The following is a 21,512-nucleotide window of genomic DNA, read 5'->3' as shown; positions in this document are numbered from 1 at the left end:
CTCTATACCACTATTATAGTTATAGACAAGTCTCAAAAAATATTCTTACTATTTTGTTTTTAGCTGTTTTTCAGAAGAAAAATAAAAGGGTAAATTATTAGAAATGTAAATAAAAGCTTCTTTTGGCTTCTGATTACACCACTGATGGTCATGATTTGAAGCCTGAAAATTTAACATTATAAGTTCCACAAAAAGAGTTGGAGGTTGTATTGCAGTTTATTATAATGTACGCCCAGGTGTTCCTTTTATTTTATGTTTTTCCATCTCCAGCACTTACTGTAATATGCAAAACTAGGTCAATATGTACAGCTGTGGAACTAATGAGTTACACGTTGCCATCATTGCGCCCCACAATGGTTGTTGCTATGCCAGTGAAGAAGAGAGAGGAGGGACTCCGTACTTACCCACAATGCCAAAGGCTGAGACGGCCCTGGACAGGCCCGAGGAACCCTTCTGGCCAATCTTGGTGCGGTTTCCCAGGTCCAGGCGGCCCAGCAACTCCCGAACCTCTTGCTGGCTGTACACATGCTACAGACAAATACGCAAACAGATATACTTGAATAACACTGTAAGAAGCTGTTTATTTATTAACATATTTCAATACTGTTAATTTTACCTTGCAATAAAAAAAGAAAACAGGGCATGGTGTATTTCTTTCTCAAAAGAAAAGGGGCTGCTTATGTGGGGTTAAGAAAGGGGGTTAGAAATGCAAACCGACCGACAATATCATCAATATCGCAGATTTCCCAACTTAAATTCTGCACTAAAGGTGCAACAGAAAAAAAGGCAGTAATGCACTAATCTGCTGCTCTAGTATGAAAACAGATCTCTACAGTATTTGTTTATGTTTCTTTGGTGGAACTAAATGCAGTTCTTCTTCGAAATACAATAAGAATCATTATTCTTCTCAAAAACATAAAGAGGTTCTATTATAGGGGTGTAAGAAAATATCATAACACTTGAGGATTGCGACATTATGTTTTGTGATACTGTATCAATTATCTAAAACACCATCAATAATTGACATGAAAAGATTAATGGCAGACAGGTGGCTCCGATTGCACAGAGAGGTAGTGCTATGATGTTGCATGTTATTGATAAATGCAAAAGTGAACTGAGAGAAAGTGAAAGACGAGGCTGTGTTTCCAGCTTCGAACATGTTCACCTTCACTTCTTCATCACATTCTCAAGCATCCACACTCTGTTTATAAATCATGCCAATCAAATGAACCACAAACATGGTTTCTCAAGGTCAGTATAATATCTGCAGGAATGAGAGCATGGGGTGATGAATATTTCGTTATGGAGGCTACATAATAACAAACATTATAATCATAATCACCCACAACACAAAAAAACAAATCCAAGCTCATAGATCCTGTTAATGAGCAGCGGAGCGGAAAAAGGAGGTGCACGCAGAACTACACAGCTAAGCTGTCATCCATAATACACTTTGGACAGGCTGAGTGATTGTACAATTTTATCCGAGCGTGCTGTACTGTATGACATAAGTATATGCATTACCATACTCTGGTGGAAATTCAGTGTTTACCTTATCATCGATAATGACCAGGTCCTTAGGTTCTGTGCGGTCAATCTTCAGGACTCTGTGTTTGGTCTGTGCCTGATTGTTCCCCACCAAAAAATACCTCTGGAAAGAAACATAAAAGCAATATATACTATACCTATGATGGATCATTATTGCAGACCCGGTGTTGGCCAAATGGTTGCTTCTGGGAATATGTACACACTGATCACAACAATAATCATTTTACTTGTGTGATTGCATAACAACGTAGGAGGAAAAGGTGTCTTAGAGAGGACACATTTTCAAATTTCAATAGACATAAAAAGTCTGTGATTACAAGCCAGATTTCTATAGTACAGTCCTATTGTTAAAGTCTCACCACCTTTAAGCCTTTTTTTTCCTATAATGTGCAACATTTTCTCTCCACCCAAGTATAAATGAATGTATCAGAAGCCTGTGAAATTACACACAAAAGGAATCATATAATTGTATATGAGAATATACACTGGATTTAGGAGTAGTTACAGTCTAGAGTACATTTGGCCACAGCACATATTTAATCACAAGGCTGCATTCTAATATGTGCATTGTTAAGATCTGTTTCTTTCTTGTATGACTTTTTCTTTCAAGTCATTATTTTTCCTCACACTGGGTTGGGAGATGGCTTAAGATTTCCTGTCCTCGAAAGACCATTCAATTGGAACACCTTGTATCAGTACAACACTCAACCATGAGAACCACGTTGTCCTGTGGACAATCAGTTCAGCCACTGCTCGGTACAATGGGGAGACAGAGGTTCAGTAAGAAATAATGATAGCTCAACTGTGACAAATATTTTCCTGCCTTACCGTCTAAATGTTTGTGAGTGGGAATCAGCCATCAATCACACTGTCATAGCACACCTTTATGTAAACACCGGTGTCATTGTAGGTCATTGGAAAAAAGGAAAAAAGATTGTATTTGCTCATCAAAACAACACACAGGATAGAAGCATGCACAATAACTAAATCAAAACCAAACTAATATGTACAAGTAATTTTGTCTTGTAAATTGTTATTATTCTGACTGGCTAGACACTATAATTGACACCATGGAGGTCATGGTGAATCAAAGTAGACTGGGGAATCCCTTAAATAGCAAATAATCACAAACACTCTTTGGCTGCCATCTAGTGTTTGCTGACTTCTGACAGAAATCTCTACATATTTTATCTCCCTTGTGTTTACATCTGTAAGATGAGGAAATCCATGACTAGATTCCACTTTTCAGCAGGCACAATACATGCTTTTAATAAGTGATGTATTTGGGCTGTGATGGACTTGTGAATGTGAGCGATTTTAACATTTAAATGTCTTAAATATTGTCTGCCCTAAATACATGTGTGACCTTACTAGCAAGGCTCTTTCAGGTTGGGAAAGCTGGGGGAAAGTGCTTGTGCTAGGTAGTTCATAGCCCCGAATGTGTGCTCCAGTGTGTGCCTACTATAACAAACAACACACTGGTTTAGGTAGCTCCAAAGAGAAAAGATGTGGACCTGTATGAATGTAAAACGAGTTTCTGCTAGTAAAGAAGAGGCATGCTCTAGTAACTCTCCTTTGATCAATACAATCATTTAAAAAATAGTTGTTTTTTCCCCTCATCCTGTTCTTACAATCAGCTCTTTGTCATGTGATGTAATTGAAAGTTGTGGTTGGCTACTTTCAGGTGGAACCCAGGAACCGACTGCAAGGCCTTGTGAAAAAGTGACAATAAAGTTCATTGCGGACTTACGGCTCTGGTCTCATACAGAACCATCCTTTGGACCCCACTTATGGTAGCGGCTGACTGCGGCATTTTTATCCCTGTATTTTCCAAACACTCACAACCCAGTAGAGAAGACGAGCTGCAAAGCAAACAAAAAACAACATAAACATCCATTACTTCATCATAAAACACTAAAGCGACAAGGCATACTAACGTTAGTTAAACATGACACTTTTAGCCACAGGCTGAATCGTATTTACGTCCTATTTCCGAGCTAAGCGACGTAACTTTAACTTACCATTAACTTAGCCAGCTAGCTGCGTTAGCCACAATTCTAATAGTAATACGCATCTCCCCGTGTAGCATAAATAACTCCTTAACGTGTTTGTTTTATTTATTGTGCATGTAACCTGCCCAAGTGATTACGGCTAGCATACAAATGAAAAGTAACGTGACTTTGTTTTAGTCAGGTGACTGTCATGACCGAGCTCGTATCAAGTGATACGGTGGCTCGCAAAGCCCAAAACGTTCGAAAGGACTGAAAATGCGATTATCAATTACCAATCTAGTGATCACTTTATTGCCTTTCGTTGGTAGATAACAACTCCAACGGTATATGGAAGGTACAGCTGTTGATACACACTTTTGAATACAGTTCAAAAGTACTTTTAAGTCTCAAAGTGAGAAGTATCGGCTTCAACGTGGAAGACTCCGCCCCTTTTCAGTTTGTTGGTTGCTACAGTAACCGTATCGGGTGACTATTAAACTTGGACAGCAAACTTTAGGAAACCTAAAGGTAACGTTATCCTAGTAAACATACGATGACACACGCTTAGACGGATAAAAAGCGTATAACAATGAGTGAAAGTATTGGTGAGTGAACTTCTGTTTAAATATTACAGAAATGACCTGTGACTAATTCATCTTTATATCGGCAATTTCGGGTTAAATTAATGTTCCCGGGTAATGTTGCTTGTAAGGCCGTCATGTAACGTAATGTTACAAGAAATTGGGAAAGTGTTTATTGTTTTGTCTGTGACATGTTATTCTCTCTGTACGTTACATTGATATTCAATAAGCTCAAGTAGACCGTTTGGTGGACAACCTAATAGAAGATGAAGCTGAGAGAGAGGGTCTTCTTGCCAAACCCACCTGCTTCATCATAGTGGGAAGACCGGTATGTATCTTTCTTTTACACACACACACACACACACACACACACACACACACACAGACACACACACACACACACACACACACACACACACACACACACACACACACACACACACACACACACACACACACACACACACACACATCCATAAATAGTCTTCCTCGGTTAAAGCTGAAGATTTGAATCACACCTGTATAGATAATTAGATGTCCCATCACCATTTGGTATTTGCTAGTATGCAATTATGCTTGGAGCATAATACATCAGAACAAATAAACATATTGAGTATCAAACATGTTATAGTGTCCTTACTTTAATACAATGTTGGGAATTAAATAAAACAATTCAACTACTAACTAAATGTTACAGGCTATACGAATGTAGGTTTATTGTACGCTAAACATTGCTGGGTGCAGTATAGAGACTTTGAGGTTCCAGTCTCCACTCCCCAGCCACAAATGCTGTGGAGAGTGCTGTTAGTAGCTCCCACATTTGAGCAACAGTACATCAAAACACTGGCATTTTTGTCTAATACCTTCCAAATAATCCAGTGACTCCATATGAATTGTGTGGTATTCTTTGTGGCAGGGTGTTGGCAAAACCACATTGGCCAAAAAAATTGCAGAGTCCTGGAAGTGTATCTTAATTGATGGTAAGTACAATTGTTGTATTTCTGGTCCTTGTCTCATATTAATTCAGATATTTCTCATCAGCTTTTATAATTTTTCAGATACATATCTGCTGAACACACACCTAAAAAATAAAACAAAGGAAGGCATAGAGGTGAGTATCAAAGGTTTACTGATCGTATTGAACGCCATATGTATATGTGTGTGTGTGTGTGTGTGTGTGTGTGTGTGTGTGTGTGTGTGTGTGTGTGTGTGTGTGTGTATGTATATATATATGTATATATATATATATATATATATATATATATATATATGTATATATATATATATATATATATATATATATATATATATATATATATATATATATATATATATATATATGTATGTATGTATGTATGTATATGAATTGCTTTTTCTTTTAGCTCTTGAATATCTTATCTGAGGGGAGGAGTGTACCAGAAGACATGGTGCTCCAGCTGATTCTTGCCAGGCTTAACTCACCAGATGTGGAGCACTATGGTAAATCATGAATAGTGGTCATGTATCCAGATTGCACTTTTCCATTAAAAAAAAAACACAGCTTGTACTTGATAATACGTGTGTTGTAATGCAGGTTATGTACTGAGCTGCCTGCCGTTCATGTCAGAAGAGTGTCTGAAAATTCATGAGCAACTTGAGCTGATCAAAAACCTCAAACTAACGCCTGATTTCATCATCAACATCAAGGTAACTCACATGTCCTCTATTTAGAGTTGTGCATTGCATCAAGTGACAACTGATTCAAATCATATATTTCCTTTTTAAATGACCTTGTACACGTTCATATTCTGACAAACGTTCGTACATCTGTGAACTTAACACCGCCATCCTACACCAGTGTGCAGACAAGGACCTGGTACATCGGCTGTCGGGTCTGAAGCAGCACACAGAGACAGGGCAGCTGTACAACAGGGAACAGTGGACGCGTGAAAAGATGTTTAACAAGAAGAGGGAGAACAAGGATGAGGAAGTGGAGGAGGAGGAGGAAGAGCAGGAGGATCAAGAGGAACAGGTATGGTTTAAGGGGAAACTTTAAACCTTAAACAAGAAAACCTGTCTGTGCTGTCATGCTTTTCTGAAAATGTTGTTTGTTTTGCTTGCAGGAACCCAAAAAGGACATTGTTGGCCACTTGGTGTGGACGCCAGAAAATCTGTCCAGTAATGCTTTTACTAGAATCAACATGTACAAGGACACTATGCTCAGACTACTGGAGGTGAGTTATCCCAAAATATCTTAATGGCTTAATTACAAAGTTAAACAAGCACATCACTCCCCACACATAATGCAGTGTTAAATTGAGATAATAATAATATGAAGTTGTGCATTTCTTACACATTATAAATGATGATCTTTGTCATTGGATTATGTGCAATGACATGATAAATATCAGACATCTCTTGTGGGTGATGAGTGCTGTCAAAGGTACTTCATTTGTGTAAAAGTTTAACCTTCATTTAAAAAGCCACAAAAAAAATAGCATACAGTATCTAAATATGTAATATTCTTCCATTAAGGAAAGTTTTGCTATCCTCTGTGGTTTCATGTTTTGTTTGACGTTACCTGAGACATTACTGCTGATAAAGAGACCAGTTATAATGTTCTGTTCTAAATCAAATCAGGTGAAGGGTAAGATGAATTGCTCTCCTGAAAAAAGTAAAAACACTGGTTACAATTTTTTGAACCCAGTAAATTGTAAGTTAATTGATATTTTTTTCAGGACTACATGACAGGCCATAACCCCCGCTACCGGTTGGAGCTGGATGGAAACAACCCACCTGAAGAGCTGCACTTAGTAAAGACATTAGGGATACATTAACCATATTCACTGCTGCAGTATTGCAAACATGATAATACACAATACCATTTTGCATGTCATATGCTGTTAACATTTCATTTTTTTACCATATTATGTTTTAATTAGCAGGCAATGTCCATTTGGCATTGGCTTAAATTTGATACAGCAGTGCTGTCTGTGTGGCGTGTGTGTGTGTGTGTGTGTGTGTGTGTGTGTGTGTGTGTGTGTGTGTGTGTGCGTGTGTGTGTGTGTGTGTGTGTGTGTGTGTGCGCATACATGTGCATGTTCAACTACCCATGTGGGCCGGTTTATTTTGCTAATTGTTTTGTCTCTAGGATGTAATGTCCCGTCTTGGATCCATGGCAATAAAGCGTGTCTGCATTCCATTCCCCCTTCACCAGACTGATGATGAAGAATTGCCACAGGACATTGCCACGGTCTGCCATTAGTGACCTTATTCAGATTTTATAAAAAAAAAGATATTTCTAATAACCCACATCTATAAAACACAAAGATGATGGTGACGCATTAAATGTACCTTTTGGGGGATTTTTATTTAAATTATGCTATAACAGACGTTTCAAACGTTTCTCCACTAAATCCACAATTGAACTAGTTTAATCCTGAGTCCATCTCTTTTCCAGGAAGACCTACTGAGAATAATGTCCTCCTGCGGGACAGTGGTCCCTGGCTTTAGATGGAGAAGGAGCCGCTGGAGCCGAACTTGTCCTGTTGCTCTGAAGGAGGGCAAGGTTATTCCTGGCAAGCCTGAATTATCTGTGGGGTGAGTGATCGTGTGTATGCTGTAGCCAGGTAATCTATCCAGCTTCAAATGAGACTGGGCAAAAATGTCAACTAACTCTCATTTCTACCCTTCGGCAGCTTTCAGGACAAATTGTACATCCTCTCATCTCAGGAGGCCTACCAGAAGTTTGTTACAAACCCCCGGCGGTACTTACTTCCTCCGATGCCCAGAACCCCTTGCAGAGTTTCCATCATTGGACCTCCACAGGCAGGGAAGAGCACTCTATGTAAGCTTCTAGCTCAGCACTACAATGCATTGGTTCTTGATATGGAGGTATTGGCGCAGCCGGTTCTGACCAAGGTCGAGCAGGAGAGGCTTGACAAAATCAAAGAGGAGACAACACAGATCGCAATAGAGAAAATCAGGATGAAGATGGAGCCGGATGGCGAGCAGAATTTAGGCAAGTTGAGTTTTGTTGATGATCATTATTGTCACTGTCACCTGTATAGTTGTATTATATACAGTTTTTTTAAACAGACGACAATGTTATTGTAGCAACGTTCCATCTGCGTTGTTCATTGTTAAACCGTTAAAGAGCTGCAGGAACAGTGAATTCCTTTTCGTGCGCGAATGACAGGAGATTGTTTAACTCTTTTCCTTTTATCTTTAATTTATTCAGCAAAGCGTTAACTAAATACACAAATAATAAACTCTGTCACACGGTAGAACAACTATATGCTCCCATGCCTAATGCATCTCTTTGTTTTGCACCTGCTGCCGTCATGACGTCATTAAATAAACAAAAAGAGGGAGCTTCAATCATTAACATAAATGTCTTTCAATATATTTGACATGTCTTAGTTCCTGCCCAATTAGGATAATTTAGAAATTGATATTCCCAAAATTCCAACTAACTAATATATACACTTGTTGCTCTTACACTTATTTTTGAGATAACTTCAACACAATGTTTCATAGCCTAATAATATTCCCCTACTAATGTGTTATTTCACACATCAACCCTTCACACTACAATGTAGCATGAATTAATTAATATATACTTTATTAATCCCCAAGGGGAAATTTGTTGTCGGAGTAGCAGCAACTTACTTACAAACACAAAATAAAATATAAAAACAACAGGGATGAAAGATATATACAAAAATAAAAATAGCTGGGATGAAAGATATGTACAGCTTTTTTTGCAGAGTATTAATTTAGGAAATTAAACTTAAACAATAGAGCAGTGCAAAAATGTACGTATTTAAAGTATGTATGTGTAGTGTATATGAAGTGTGTGAAGTGTAGATAAGCATAAACAGTGTACAGTGATTAATCAATCAATCAATCTACAGAGGATCTGGCAAGAGGTGACTTGTTGTACAGTCGTATTGCCGTGGGCAGGAATATTTTCCTATATCTGTCCTTGTGACAGCGGAACTGGATGAATCTCTTGGAGAAAGTGCTCCGCTGTCCCTGCAATAGGTGGTGGAGAGGGTGGTCCGGGTTGACCAATATGGACAGTAATTTCTTCAGTGTCCTCCTCCCCATCACCTGTTCCAGATACTCCTGCTTGCAGCCGATGATGGAGCCGGCCTTCTCAACCAGTAAACATGTGACTCCTGTGTCCCTGAGCTCCACAAAGCTGTGCCAGCATAATAGAACATATTTGTTTGCAAATGTCTTCTGCTGTTTTCAGTGACAGAGGATCATCCAGAGGTACAAGTCATGGTGCTGTCTGCGCTGGAAGAAGCTAAACATATGAGCACAACTCCCTTAAGCCTCTATGATGAGGTACTGGAGAAGCGCTTAAAAGAGGTATGTCAAAAATATGTAACATGGCAGCTAGATTTACACAAACATTTTGGTTCTAAAAAATACATTAACATAACATAAATGTTGCCATTTATCATGTACAGTAAACATGATGTCAAAGTTCATTCAAATGAATGAACCACCCAAATTTTAATGAAGAATTTGGCTTGAGATGGGATATACAGTATATGCATCGTATCTATAAACAGCTTTAATTTTGATGTTACAGATTGAAGAAGCTGAAACTGATGCTGGCTGGGTGCTTGACAACTTTCCCAAGAACTTTAACCAAATGGACACCTTAGAGCAAGCTGGAATCCTGCCAGAAATCCTCTTCTGTCTCAGAGACAGTGATAGCAATCAGGGTACGAGACACAGAAACGGTGCATCACAAACAAAAGGTTGTTTTATTTGAATATGAAGACTTGAGTATATATTTAAGTTCTGTCAGTGTTCATGTATCATTGCACTTAAATGTGTTGAACAGTCTTGAAGAGATTGTATGAGACAAACAAGGACAGCGTGGACAAAGCAATAAGGGGGAGGTTGCAGGACGAACAATCTGAGAAGGAGAAACAGGCCTTGTGAGTGCATTTGCAATGATGCTGTCAAATTATATGAGTTGTTATATCTGAAATGTATTGTTTATGCAGCTTTTGTTGTTGTGCTTAATTGCTGACCATTTTAGAAACCAGAAGGAGCCAGAATCAGCGGTCGAGGCCAAGCCTGCAGAGCTGCAAACAAATCTAGAGACAGTTGTCGAAGAGACCGAAGGTACCAACTGTATGTCTAAAGCAGCCTAAAAAGGCTCCTTGATCCTGCAGAATTTAACCCGCATTCATGCATTTCCATGGTAGAAAATCCAAATCAATCTGACACCATTGGCCCTGCAAATCCTGCTATTGTCAAAAAGAAAGGTGAGACATTTTTATTACACTCTATTGTTTCAAATCCTTCATTTGCAAAACATACTGTAAGCACCCTAAAAGCAGCATTGAACTCAATAAATGTTTCTCTCTCTGTCTTTAACTCTCCATCTCCCCCTACATTCTGTGTTGCTCAAGCTGTGGTACTACCTGATCATTGGGACCTGGGTTACCCAGACAGCCCAGAGATGAATGACTATAAACTGCAACTGCAACAGTTTGTGTCTGAATGGGACCAAATGCAGCCCGCATTACCTGTTGCCCACTCAGTACTGGAGATTGGCGACAAAAGCCCCGAGGATCTGCTTCGAGAGATGGTCCTTATAATGGAGAGTGAGTGCTACCTTTCTTGAAGTATCCATCACAGTCTTGAATGTTTTGTTACCCCACAAACTTTATCTCTTTTAATTTGCCAGAATGGAAAGTCAGGTTTCAAGTAAATGAATTCTAACTATAATATACTTGTGACAGATAGATTTGTAATGGTTTATCTAATAATGTGAATATTGCTGCTACTAGATGCCGTGTTTGGTAAGAGAAACTCTCAATCCAATCTGGTTTACAAACATGATTTTCAGAACCCTTCGAGCATGTATCTTGGGAGTTGTCAACAATGGACCTGGACGAGGAGGCAGAGGATATCGAGGCCTTAACTGAGCTGGAGAGAGGCGAGGAAGGCAGCAGTGACAATGACACAGCTGAGGAGGAGATTGATGTCAGCAAATAAGTATTTTTTTACTTCATAAACTGGTTTATAATACTACAATTTAAGATACTGAAGATACAGACCTGTTTTTACTGCTTTGTTGTCAGCATTTCCTTCCTCTCAATGAAAGCAGGGTGACACAACAGTCAAGAGGTTATTAGGCGATACCCATCATTTCTGCCCTGTGGCCTTAAAAAACCTTAATGTCCTGTGGCCGTGTACGGAGGAAATTGCTGCCAAGTACCGTGATAAGACCTTCTACTTCTCAAGCCTCGAAGCCAGGGACGCCTTCCTTCAAAACCCAGTTCAATTTGTTGCACAGACTGAGCCTCTCAAGGTACAAGCCGAACTAAGTGGAGAAAGAAAAAGTCAAAGTAAGAAACGCAAAAAAAATCCCTAACAAGTTTCTTATCACCTTCTATCTAAGCCTCCTATCCTGCGGATCTTTTTGCTCGGTACCCGAGGGTCGGGCAAGACCACTCATGGTGAGTGGCTTGCCCAGCAGCTTGGCATCTTTCATATTCAGTTCAGAGAGCAACTCCAAATGCTCATCATGGCTACGACAAAGAAGCGGGTACCTTTTGCTGATGAGGTAGAGTCCTCAGAGGATTCTAAGGATTTGGAGGCCCTAATAGAGGTTGCCATGGGGGAGGTCAAGAGGGAGACGGAGGAGAAGGAGGAGACGTATGGCACGGAGGTCAGCTTTCGATAAACTTCCCTGCAAGATTTCCAGTATTATGGTGACTGCAAGGATTATGATAATTTGAAATATGTTGTGTCTCTACAGCAGGAAGTGGTTCTGACTGATGAGGAAAAGGCAATCCAAGCTTACCTGTCTGATGGAGATCCACTGACTCCAGAGATCCTGGATATGGTTCTCGCACAATACTGGAAACAGGAGCCATACATGTAGGTGTACACAAACACAAAATATATTCTCTTCTCTGATTCCTATTTACTGTAATTAATATAATGTACAATAATATTAACTCTCAGCAAGAGGGCTAATAAGTGTAACGCCCCAAAAATTGTGTATATATATATAAATATATATATATAAATATAAATGTCTCTCTCATGCATGCTCGCTTTCTGCTCCTTTTACCTCTTAATTAAAAAGCCAGGCTCACATACAGACCTTTCATACGTATACACTTCCTTACATATTTTACACTTATTCACCTAAATTACTTACCTAAAAAGGGTATTTGTTGACCTTACCATTCTCTATCTTGAAGATCTACAGGTTTTATTTTGGAGGGCTTCCCTCACAATCCCGAAGAGGTGCGGTACATGTTGCAGAAACAGCTTTTCCCTGACGTTGTGGTAATGATGGTGGTGGATGTCACAGATGTCCAGAAGCGTCTGTTGCCGAAATACTTGGAGAGCTGGCGTGAGCGCTGCAACCACCGTGAAGCACAGCTGAACCTCCTTCGTTATCTGCGTGAGAAGAACAGGGTAAGCAAGTGACAACTCCTGACAGTGGCTATAAATTGTGTATGAGTATCTGGCCCAAGTACATCTCGTTGGTACAGGAGGAGAACATTGCCTCGAGAAGGGCTGAACTCATTAAGTCAGCAAAAACAAAGGTAAACAAACCCATTATTACCACTGTCATTTCCTTTCCGTCACTGCTTAACCTTCCTTTCTCCTATCTCCAACTCATCAGTCCAAATATCATGAGGATGAAGAAGACGATGACGTAGATGACACTGCCAGTAACATAGAGGGTGGGATAGACGTCATGTTGGAGGAGGAGTTTCCTTTAGAGGAGGAAAATGAAGACATGGAGAATAAGGAGACTGTGAAGGCTGCGTCTGGGAGGCTGGAGATGGAGATAGCAGAGCGTTATGAGATGGATGAAAACAACCTTGTTACCGTCATGGTACAAAGACACAAAACCTAATGAAGTAGCCGGACATACACATTTAATACCCTTTTTTAATAATTCCTTTTGGGACAGTTTGGAGAATTACATAGAAGTTACATACGATTTACATTAGTTTCACAATAGTCATGATTAGACGTTACCATTAAATCTGACTTATTTAGTATTTGGGGGTCTTGGGTTGTTGGAGGAGATTCTTACAGACATACAAACATACATTCTGATTACAATAACACATCCTTTGGCTTTAAAGAGACAAGTTGGGTCTAGGATGAATGTGACTTTATGTGGTCTGTATAATGTACATTCACATATTGTAATTTTCCTTATATTCATATACTCTGCTTTGTGCTGTTCTATCATCAGGAGCTCCTGAGTGAACTAAACATATCCAAAGTGTTAATCAGAGCCTCTCACAAGCCCCGTATTGTGCGGTATCGGCTGCTCCAGGAAGTCCAGCCCCTGCTGGCCAACAGGGAGTCCCTCTTCCAAAGATGCCAACCCATCTCAAACAGCCTGGCACACAAACTGCTGCTCTTCTCTTATAAGCTCCACAGTGCCTTCGGCTGCTGGGATCCCATACAGGTAGGTGGTAATTTAGGAATAGCCACTATATCTTTCTTGGCATGAGTTTTATTTCAAATACTTGCATGACTGTCCTGTACATAGTATTTCAACATACTGTTTTCTCCACAAACGTCTCCCTTCCACAGCGGTACACTGAAAGAGATTTGTTTCAGCCTCTGCAGTGGCCTCTCAACACCACATATCCCATAATCTTCCATCAGTATATCTACTTCTTTGCATCTAAGGAGAACCGCAACATATTTATGCTGAACCCCTTGAAGTACCTCAGGCAGCCAAAGCCCACCCCGTCCCTTCCTGTTAAAATAGCAGTTGTTGGACCACCCAAATCTGGAAAAACCACTGGTAAGACTCAAGACAGCTGAGAAATCATCCACACAGTTGTTTCTTTTGCACTTTCTCAAACGCGTATCACCCTTCTTTTCTCTCACTTTGCTTTAACTCTCCAGTGGCACAGATGTTCGCTCGGGAATATGGCTTGGCCTGTCTGTCCATTGGCAGTGTTATGCGTATGGTGCTGAACAATCAAGAGCACACTGATCTGGCTGTCCAGATGAAAAAGCATCTCTCCCAGGGATTTACTGTGCCTGATGAACTGGCCACGCAGTGTCTGGAGGTAGTACTCATGAGCTCGGTCTGTAGCACTCAAGGGTAAGATGGAGGCATCTGTTCCATAAAGATCTTAACTGTTACCTTAGAATAACTGTGGGGCTTTTTTTGTTTCAAGCCAAAGTCTTTATTCTTACTCTGACTCTCAAGAAATCTGCACATGCTGTACTCTTTTATTGCTGCTTGAGGGTGTTTGAGAAGACAATATTTAATGGCATCCCAGGTACGTGTTGGATGGCTTTCCGAAGACACTTAAGCAGTCAGAGCTGATTGGGTCTCGGAGTATCATTCCAATGATAGTTGTTGAGCTGGAGATGGACACGGTTGAGGTGCTGAGTAGAGGCCTTCTGGACAAGATTCAGCCCAACAAGTTAGTGAGAAAACACATACCAATAGCAACTATAATCATCTTTATAAATACACATCAGAAATCAGAAAGTATGAGAGCTGTTTTTTAAATAACAAACCTTCAACGTTAATGTGTACAAACATGTTGTGTACCCCTCTCTCTCCTCCCACTGTAGGCTTCACCTGATGCACGACAGCTCAAAGATCCTCCACATTCGCAACTCCTGTTACAAGCATGAGATGGAACTAATTAGGACACACTTCCGACAACACTATCAGAACTGGATCCTGCTCAATGGCTTGAAGAGCAAATGGTGGATCTGGAACCGCATAATAAAGGAGGTCAGCATCAGCATGAGATATATCTCCAACTACCTGGAAAGGGTGTGCAGCAGTAAGTACTAGAAGCTTATCCAGAAATCAGCTCAGCAAGGCTTTTTACACTGAGTAAAATAACTGCCAAACCCTGATGCAATGAAAACTTACATGTAGTCTATAAGCATAGTTCATCTTCTCTGCTTTTTAATTTTGAAGGGCAAGCAGCATCCATCAACAGACTGTGCATCACACCCAAGGAGCTGCGGCGTCGGCTTGGAGAGTTTGGCCATTACTGCCCCGTCTGCCTAGCTCTACATCACCACCTGGTGGACTGCTCAGAGATCGCAGCCTTAACTCATGCAGCCGAGTACAGTGGACACTATTACAAGATGTGTGGCCAAAACCATTTAGAGGTCAGTGTGGTGGAGCCGACAGCTCGTCCAAACAGATTTTCCGATTATTTGTATATTATACTGTGAAATCGTGAAGGATAAACAAAATACAAATGTTTTAAAAGATACATTTACAATAGCAGTTTTAACATGCAAATATGGTACGGTAAATGTGACTAAAAGAAAAATAGCATTTGTATGTTGCTCTCTCAACCACAGCGGTTCCTCACCACACCTGATCATTTTGTGCCTCCTGGCTGCACACACACTCTCCCACAACCCCACCTGCTGCCAAGAAAGAGAACTGAGAATCAGGTGAAAAACATGTTCCCACAGCGAGTTGAGATAAAGGGCTTCTGCCCGGTCACTTATCTGGATGGAAAGCAAAGGTATGTATTGCACATTATATCGATATTCACCCATAAAATGTTCAAATCTACCTGTGACATGCACATGATGATTCATTTCTTTAGAAAACATTAAAAAAATAAAAAATATAAATGCAAAGGGATTCATGTGTGTACATAAATATGTAGGGACAATATGTGCTATGTATCAACCAAAAAGCTAATTAAAATGTGAAAAAAAACAAATACAACTATTTGATTCAAATCAGTCAGTGTGGGTTTTAATACCCACACATAAAGATCAGCATTACTTTATTAATGGATTAATAGAGGTTTTGCCAACACAAATAGAAGGAATATGTCAAGCGGACTTAATTTGTGTCAGATCTCTTCTTAGTGCACACAACTTTTTACTGTATGAGATAGTTCTCTATTCACGGAGGGTTTACTTGTCCTTAGGTATGAAGCTCTGGTTCGAGGAAAGATGGAATATGCTGTTGAATACAAAGAAAGGATCTACATTTTTGAGACAAAGCAGAAACGGGACAAGTTTTTGAGGTGCGGAGCTTTGTCTTTGTATATTTCAGAAACATTTGTAAGTCATGTGTTCTTTGTGCATATAAATACTATCTGAAAGTTTCAGACTACTTGTATTGAAGAAAGGGTGGTATTATATGGCCATCACAGATAGTATACTGAGCAGTCTTGCAATATGATCTTTTAAGGACTCCTGAAACCTACTGGGACCAGAAGCTGCCCAATAAAGTTCCTCCTCTCAATGAACCTATACCCCTCACCTCCCTTCCAACGTTGGGCTATCTGGAACAGGTCAGACACAAACTCAAACATATCATTTGATGTATGTATGTTTCATAAGTATCTTTGACATCGGCCCTGCTTGAGTCAAGTCTATTTTTTTTTTAAGGGTGTGTCAGTATCAGTCATCAAGGCCATGACAGCGGTTGGGTGTCTCAAACCAAAGTACCCCTTCCTCAGTATACAAAGATCCTCCCTCCTCTATGTGGCCTTCTATCTGAAAGGTAGGCAGGGTGTCAAGGCTGCCCTCAGCCAAGAGGAAATAGCATGTGCGAATTGCTTGAACTTAATAATTATGATGTGAACCATTTCATGTTTTAATGAATTATATCTCTTGTTTTTACAGCTTTCAACAACAAGAGCACAGACTACACCCGCAAGCAGTACAAAAAGAAGCTGGCCTCGTTTGAGGAGAACTGTGCGCTCATTCCCTACCTGAGCTCTACGATGAGAGGGAACTACCGGTCTCCCAGTGAGCGTCCCATTGACTTTGAATTCAAACTAAATAGGTTTCTGGCCTTGGGAGACTCGCCAGTTGCCAACAATGTGCTGTAGCTGTGCCTGTGCCATTTCACATTGTGTGTTAATATTGTGTGGCAACAAAGGCAAATGAAAGCAACTCGCAATAAGAGTTTATTTTATACCCCTCACACAATTCTGTTTTCTTTATATTAGCTTGCGTCTTCATAATAAATAAGATTCTGGAAATTATGGGTTTGTTATTTTATGATGTTACGTATGATGTCTTGCCATCTCCCAGTAACCTTCACCAATGGTACGGAGAAGACCCAACATGCCCACTCTGCCCGTCTTCAGCAAACCTTAAACACATTCTGGTTGGCTGTAAGACAAGCCTGACTCAAGGCTGTTACACCTGGCGGCACAACCAAGTGCTGAAGTACCTTGCAGCTACGCTGGAGACCAGACGAACGACCATCAATGCCTTACCTCCATCATCCCGTCCTACATCTGCGAGAGGCTTCGTCTGTGAAGGGGCAAAGCCATCCAAGACCAAGGCCAGTACAACATCAGACTTCGGTCAGCTCGGAGGAGCGCGAGACTGGAGGCTCGTGGTGGATCTGAGTCCAAGGCTCTACTTTCCACCAGAGATCGCCACTACAAACCTCAGACCAGACCTCGTGCTCTGGTCCTCCTCAACCAAGAAGGTGTACATCGTGGAGCTGACTGTGCCCTGGGAGGACGCTGTAGAGGAGGCTTACGAACAAAAGAGCCTTAAGTATGCTGAGCCTGGCAGCTGATGCTGAGCAACGTGGCTGGAAAGCAAAAGTTTGCCCAGTGGAAGTCGGCTGCAGAGGCTTCGTGGGTAAAACAACTACCAGGCTACTTAAAGCCTGGTAGGGCTTTATGTAGCCTGTAAAGGGCCCCAAAATAGCATCTGTGGCGCAGAAGGGTTGAAGTAGAGGGGGGCACATCTGGGACGCCAGGTGTAGCCGATGAGCCCTCTGGAGGTGTTGTGGGCCTATCATCGAAACACAGGAGAAGGAGGGTGCCCACCTGATGACTCCAATGAGGCTTTAACCCTTTTGTCCCACAGACAGTACCACGACTCTTACCCGGAAACACCTTGCATGTCTGCGTCAACCCACTTTACATCTCAGGAGTGCAAATCAACCAGGGATTGTAAAACCTAGTCCTAAAAACAGAACTTCACACTTCTTAACACATTTTTTCGTTTTGCTGCACAGTTTATTAACCTTCAAATATCATGACAAGGAAAAGCTTCAAACTGAACAAACTCATACACGTACAGAAACACTAAAATGTTAGGAACTACCTGCAAACGTCACACCATAACGTTCCAATCTGAGGATCATCTTGAATGTGTATTCCACATGTATCCAAAGCCCCCTAAACTATATCGGTCATCAGAAGTCTGCTGGCCATCTGGCTGATGCTGAGATGGGTTGAGTGTGGCAAAATGCTCTTGAGTCTTGATCAGTTGTCCAGTTGGGCTGGTTTCTTCCTGCATGTGCCTGTCCACACCCTTTCAGCCTTGCTTTACTCATACTTAACTGATGATCACTTCCCTGTTTCCTGCCTGTAAGGGGTATTTGCCCTGATTCACTTTATGCTAATGCAGATGCCACATCCCCACATAATCCCTCTGCACACATGGAAACAACAGCGAGATGCTTGATTAAAAAATAAAATGTACACCTTTTTCATGGGTTAATATGTACATGAGCAATATGTGATTTAGGTTTAATAAGGAGTGTACATAGCCTACATCTGCATTGGGTCTATGTAAAGAGCAATTTTACAGATTACGTCTTTGAGTTTATGATCTTAACAGTGTATATTCCTCCAAATCTGGTTTAAAAAAAAAGGGTAATACTGTATATTATTATGGCGACAACAATTGATGAGATCAAAATGTCCAGGTGTAAATAATAAAATACAAATACTTAGAACATCCTTATTATTAGTAGTAAATGCTTTGATGAGTCAAAATGTCTGCAGTGAAAAACCATCTTGTGCCTACAGCACAACCTTCTAACCATATAAAACATCTCTGGTCAGTGTCTTTGGGTTAACTGGTGTGGCTACAGTGCAGTATGCATTGCAACCAGCGGAAGGGCACGTGGCTGAGCTCAGGTCGTGTTTCTGCCCGGGTGAAAGTCAGGGACAAAAGTAGCAGCCACCGTGATGGGAGTAGAGTAGCCGAGGGCAAAATTGTACAGACCGAGCATTAGACACTTCCAGGTGCAGCGCAGGGCCTTGCCAACATTCTGAAAGAGAAACATACATTCATAGCTAAATCGTCAATTCTGCAGACAATAATGCAGTAATCTATATTCTAAGAAAGCTCATTATCACCTGTATTCCCACCCATATCAGTGATTTTGAGAGAATTAGGTTAAACAAATATGGGAATTAAGAGTTGACAAAAATTCAGGCAGAAACAGTTTAGAGAAAACCTGCTCATGTGGGGCTTTAGAACAATAGCACCACAGGAGGGGAGGTGCAGTCTCTATTTATCCATACAAAGTAAACAAAAAGCCCAGTGAACACTATTGTCTGCTGTACAACTTGAACAGGAACTGCCTGAGCGGCTGAAGCGGATACAGGAAGTCAGATGTTTAGAGCAAAAACAATCCGACTTACAGTGAAAGCGTGTAAAAATGACTCTCCTCACCAGTAGAACATATTTAAACTTAAAATTGATTATGGAGTTAAGTACCAAACTAACGACATAATAATAGTGTAAAGATTATAAACAGTATGGTGATAGTTTGACAACTTCAAACATTTTTATTGGACCTTGATTGAAGAATAATTTGTCAAACTTTATCCAAGGTCAAGGATTAACTTTTAATTAGATTATAAATACATAATGTATGAGATGCTTATCTGACATTCTGGAGATAAAAACAGAAGTGTGTTACTGCCCAGTATAAACATGAATACCATCTCCCTGATAAAAGTATTGTGGTAATGTTGGGATCACACTCCACAGGCTATTTCCCTATAAAACACACATTAAGTACTTTAAACTGTTAAAGACTGGTAAAGAATTGCAGGGGAAAGGTGATCTTGACGCCTTAACTTGAGATAAAACATGCATAATTTCATAACTTTGTCAACCAAAAGTGTAGATTCCTTAACTTACTGGTTCCAGATATTTTCAATAATCAACAATGTATTAGAATGATTTGATGAAGCTGATTGATCAATGCCATATTGAGTTCGCATTTTAACTTACCCAAATGGAAACTACAAGAAAAGAAAAAAGTTTGATTAATCAAGAATCTTCATTCAAGAAATACACTATTTAGTCCATATTCACTGAACATGAACAAAATGTAAAACTATATATATATATATATATATATATATATATATATATATATATATATTTTTAATCGTATCCTTTTCATTGTAGCGTGTAAATATGACTCTTGAACTGATTATTTAACTACATCCATATAGGTATGCATACATTTGGAAGTTGAGTCAAACACCCAACAATGATAATATAAAACTGTACAATAACGATATTATTGCAGCCAACATGATCCACTAATAAAAGTCTGTTAATGTTCAATACAAACAAAGATTGCCTGGCCACCGATAAACATGAATACTGATTAACTACTAGTCACATGTTGACTCTACAGATCATGCTGTTTTCATCCATAATCAATGTGAGCCCAGACATTAAGAGATCAAAGAAGAGCTGGTGCTGGCTGCCAAAGGAAAACACAGCTGGAAATGTTATCGTAACGGCAAGCTGTTATCGTCACTGGGATGAAGTTTGTTCAATTTTTATGACCTTGTAGTGATTGGTGACGTGTCATTTTTACGACTAGTTAGTTAATAATCACAAACTTAATGGGAATTATGCAGCAACCTCATAGAACACACATTACAAAATAAGCCCACATACTGAGACTAAACAATTTTTGGGATAATTTGTAGCATGGTGGCGGCAATAGATGAGTGATTTCCACGAGTTTGATATTTTTCCAATAGTTTATCTATTAAAACTATTTAAATGAGGCTGAATAATGCCATGTTGAAAACATTCCAACTCGTATAGTACCTTCATAGTTTAATTTTCATTGAATATAAACAATTTAAGAAATTGTAAAGCAAGAAGACCAACCTTCTTGACTTTTTTGTACTTCTCTTTCTTCCTTTTCTTCTTCTCTTCTTTGGCCGTGACTCGCGCCTCTTCATCCACCAGCGGCTCATATCTCTCTGGCAGAAATGCAAAATGAACTTCTCTGTGGCTCCTCTCATTTTGCCGGCCGTTCTCTGCCACTGACTGGCCATCATTGTGGTCAGAGTGATACAGGCTCTCTTGGTGATCCACATGCCGTTGATATTTTGCTGCTCGCATATTCAGAGTTTCAGCTGATGCAGAATTCCCATGAAACAACCTTGATGGAAGAGATTTGGGCTTCATGTTGTCTGCTTGCTGTGGCTCTCTGGGTTGTAATAAAAAGTACCACTTTCCTCAGGAGGTCCAGTATGTTGTCAACGGATGTTATGTGCATCAGTGGAAGGGCATTCCAGTGGACCGCCTTGTGTGGAGGATTTGGCACAGAGCCCTTAAAGGTGCAAACCCTTCCTCTTCA

The 21,512-nt window shown here is 40.1% G+C and overlaps 3 protein-coding genes across 3 annotated transcripts in view; 1 reads left to right on the top strand and 2 right to left on the bottom strand.

Annotated features, from left to right (window-relative positions):
* Window positions 1-3,593, bottom strand: part of fig4a (FIG4 phosphoinositide 5-phosphatase a) — a 39,428-nt gene extending 35,835 nt beyond the window's left edge. Inside the window, exons 1-4 of the mRNA XM_079214588.1 lie at window positions 3,570-3,593; window positions 3,299-3,410; window positions 1,553-1,651; window positions 405-528 (exon numbers count right to left, since the gene is read on the bottom strand). Coding sequence (XP_079070714.1) covers window positions 405-528; window positions 1,553-1,651; window positions 3,299-3,361 — 286 coding nt within the window. The 5' untranslated portion in view covers window positions 3,362-3,410; window positions 3,570-3,593. The remainder of the gene's footprint in view (window positions 1-404; window positions 529-1,552; window positions 1,652-3,298; window positions 3,411-3,569) is intronic.
* A 535-nt stretch (window positions 3,594-4,128) lies between these two features.
* On the top strand, window positions 4,129-16,965 carry ak9 (adenylate kinase 9; the record flags this gene model as incomplete). The annotated part of the gene is made up of 35 exons (XM_079215744.1): window positions 4,129-4,144; window positions 4,351-4,448; window positions 5,037-5,100; window positions 5,179-5,231; window positions 5,503-5,599; window positions 5,694-5,806; window positions 5,958-6,131; window positions 6,223-6,333; window positions 6,838-6,912; window positions 7,251-7,352; window positions 7,560-7,699; window positions 7,798-8,120; window positions 9,360-9,478; window positions 9,705-9,840; window positions 9,963-10,059; window positions 10,164-10,249; window positions 10,540-10,734; window positions 10,980-11,116; window positions 11,238-11,444; window positions 11,535-11,804; window positions 11,895-12,016; window positions 12,346-12,565; window positions 12,643-12,696; window positions 12,777-12,992; window positions 13,362-13,580; window positions 13,709-13,925; window positions 14,030-14,231; window positions 14,413-14,559; window positions 14,714-14,923; window positions 15,043-15,268; window positions 15,467-15,636; window positions 16,054-16,152; window positions 16,320-16,422; window positions 16,520-16,634; window positions 16,757-16,965. The coding sequence occupies 35 exons, from the start codon at window positions 4,129-4,131 to the stop codon at window positions 16,963-16,965; spliced, it is 5,142 nt and encodes a 1,713-aa protein (XP_079071870.1).
* A 1,162-nt stretch (window positions 16,966-18,127) lies between these two features.
* LOC306734653 (required for drug-induced death protein 1-like) lies at window positions 18,128-21,348 on the bottom strand. The gene is made up of 2 exons (XM_079216016.1): window positions 21,038-21,348; window positions 18,128-19,160 (listed from the first exon to the last, which is right to left on the bottom strand). Exons 1-2 carry the CDS (start codon window positions 21,338-21,340, stop codon window positions 19,023-19,025), a joined length of 441 nt encoding a protein of 146 aa, XP_079072142.1. The 5' UTR covers window positions 21,341-21,348; the 3' UTR covers window positions 18,128-19,022.
* Window positions 21,349-21,512: the final 164 nt, after the last annotated feature.

The sequence above is a fragment of the Taurulus bubalis genome (assembly GCF_910589615.1).
Source record: "Taurulus bubalis genome assembly, chromosome: 3".
Taxonomy (NCBI): Eukaryota; Metazoa; Chordata; class Actinopteri; order Perciformes; family Cottidae; genus Taurulus; species Taurulus bubalis.
The sequence above is the reverse complement of the archived record's forward strand: the minus strand, read 5'-3'. Positions and strand labels throughout refer to the sequence as shown.

Bases quoted from the DNA above. Each gene is read 5' to 3' on its own strand.
- LOC306734653 (XM_079216016.1), bottom strand. From the start codon at position 21,340: ATGAAGCCCAAATCTCTTCCATCAAGGTTGTTTCATGGGAATTCTGCA. The intron at 19,161-21,037 runs GTTGGTCTTCTT...TTTCTCTTTCAG, and splicing joins AGTACAAAAAAGTCAAGAAG to AATGTTGGCAAGGCCCTGCG.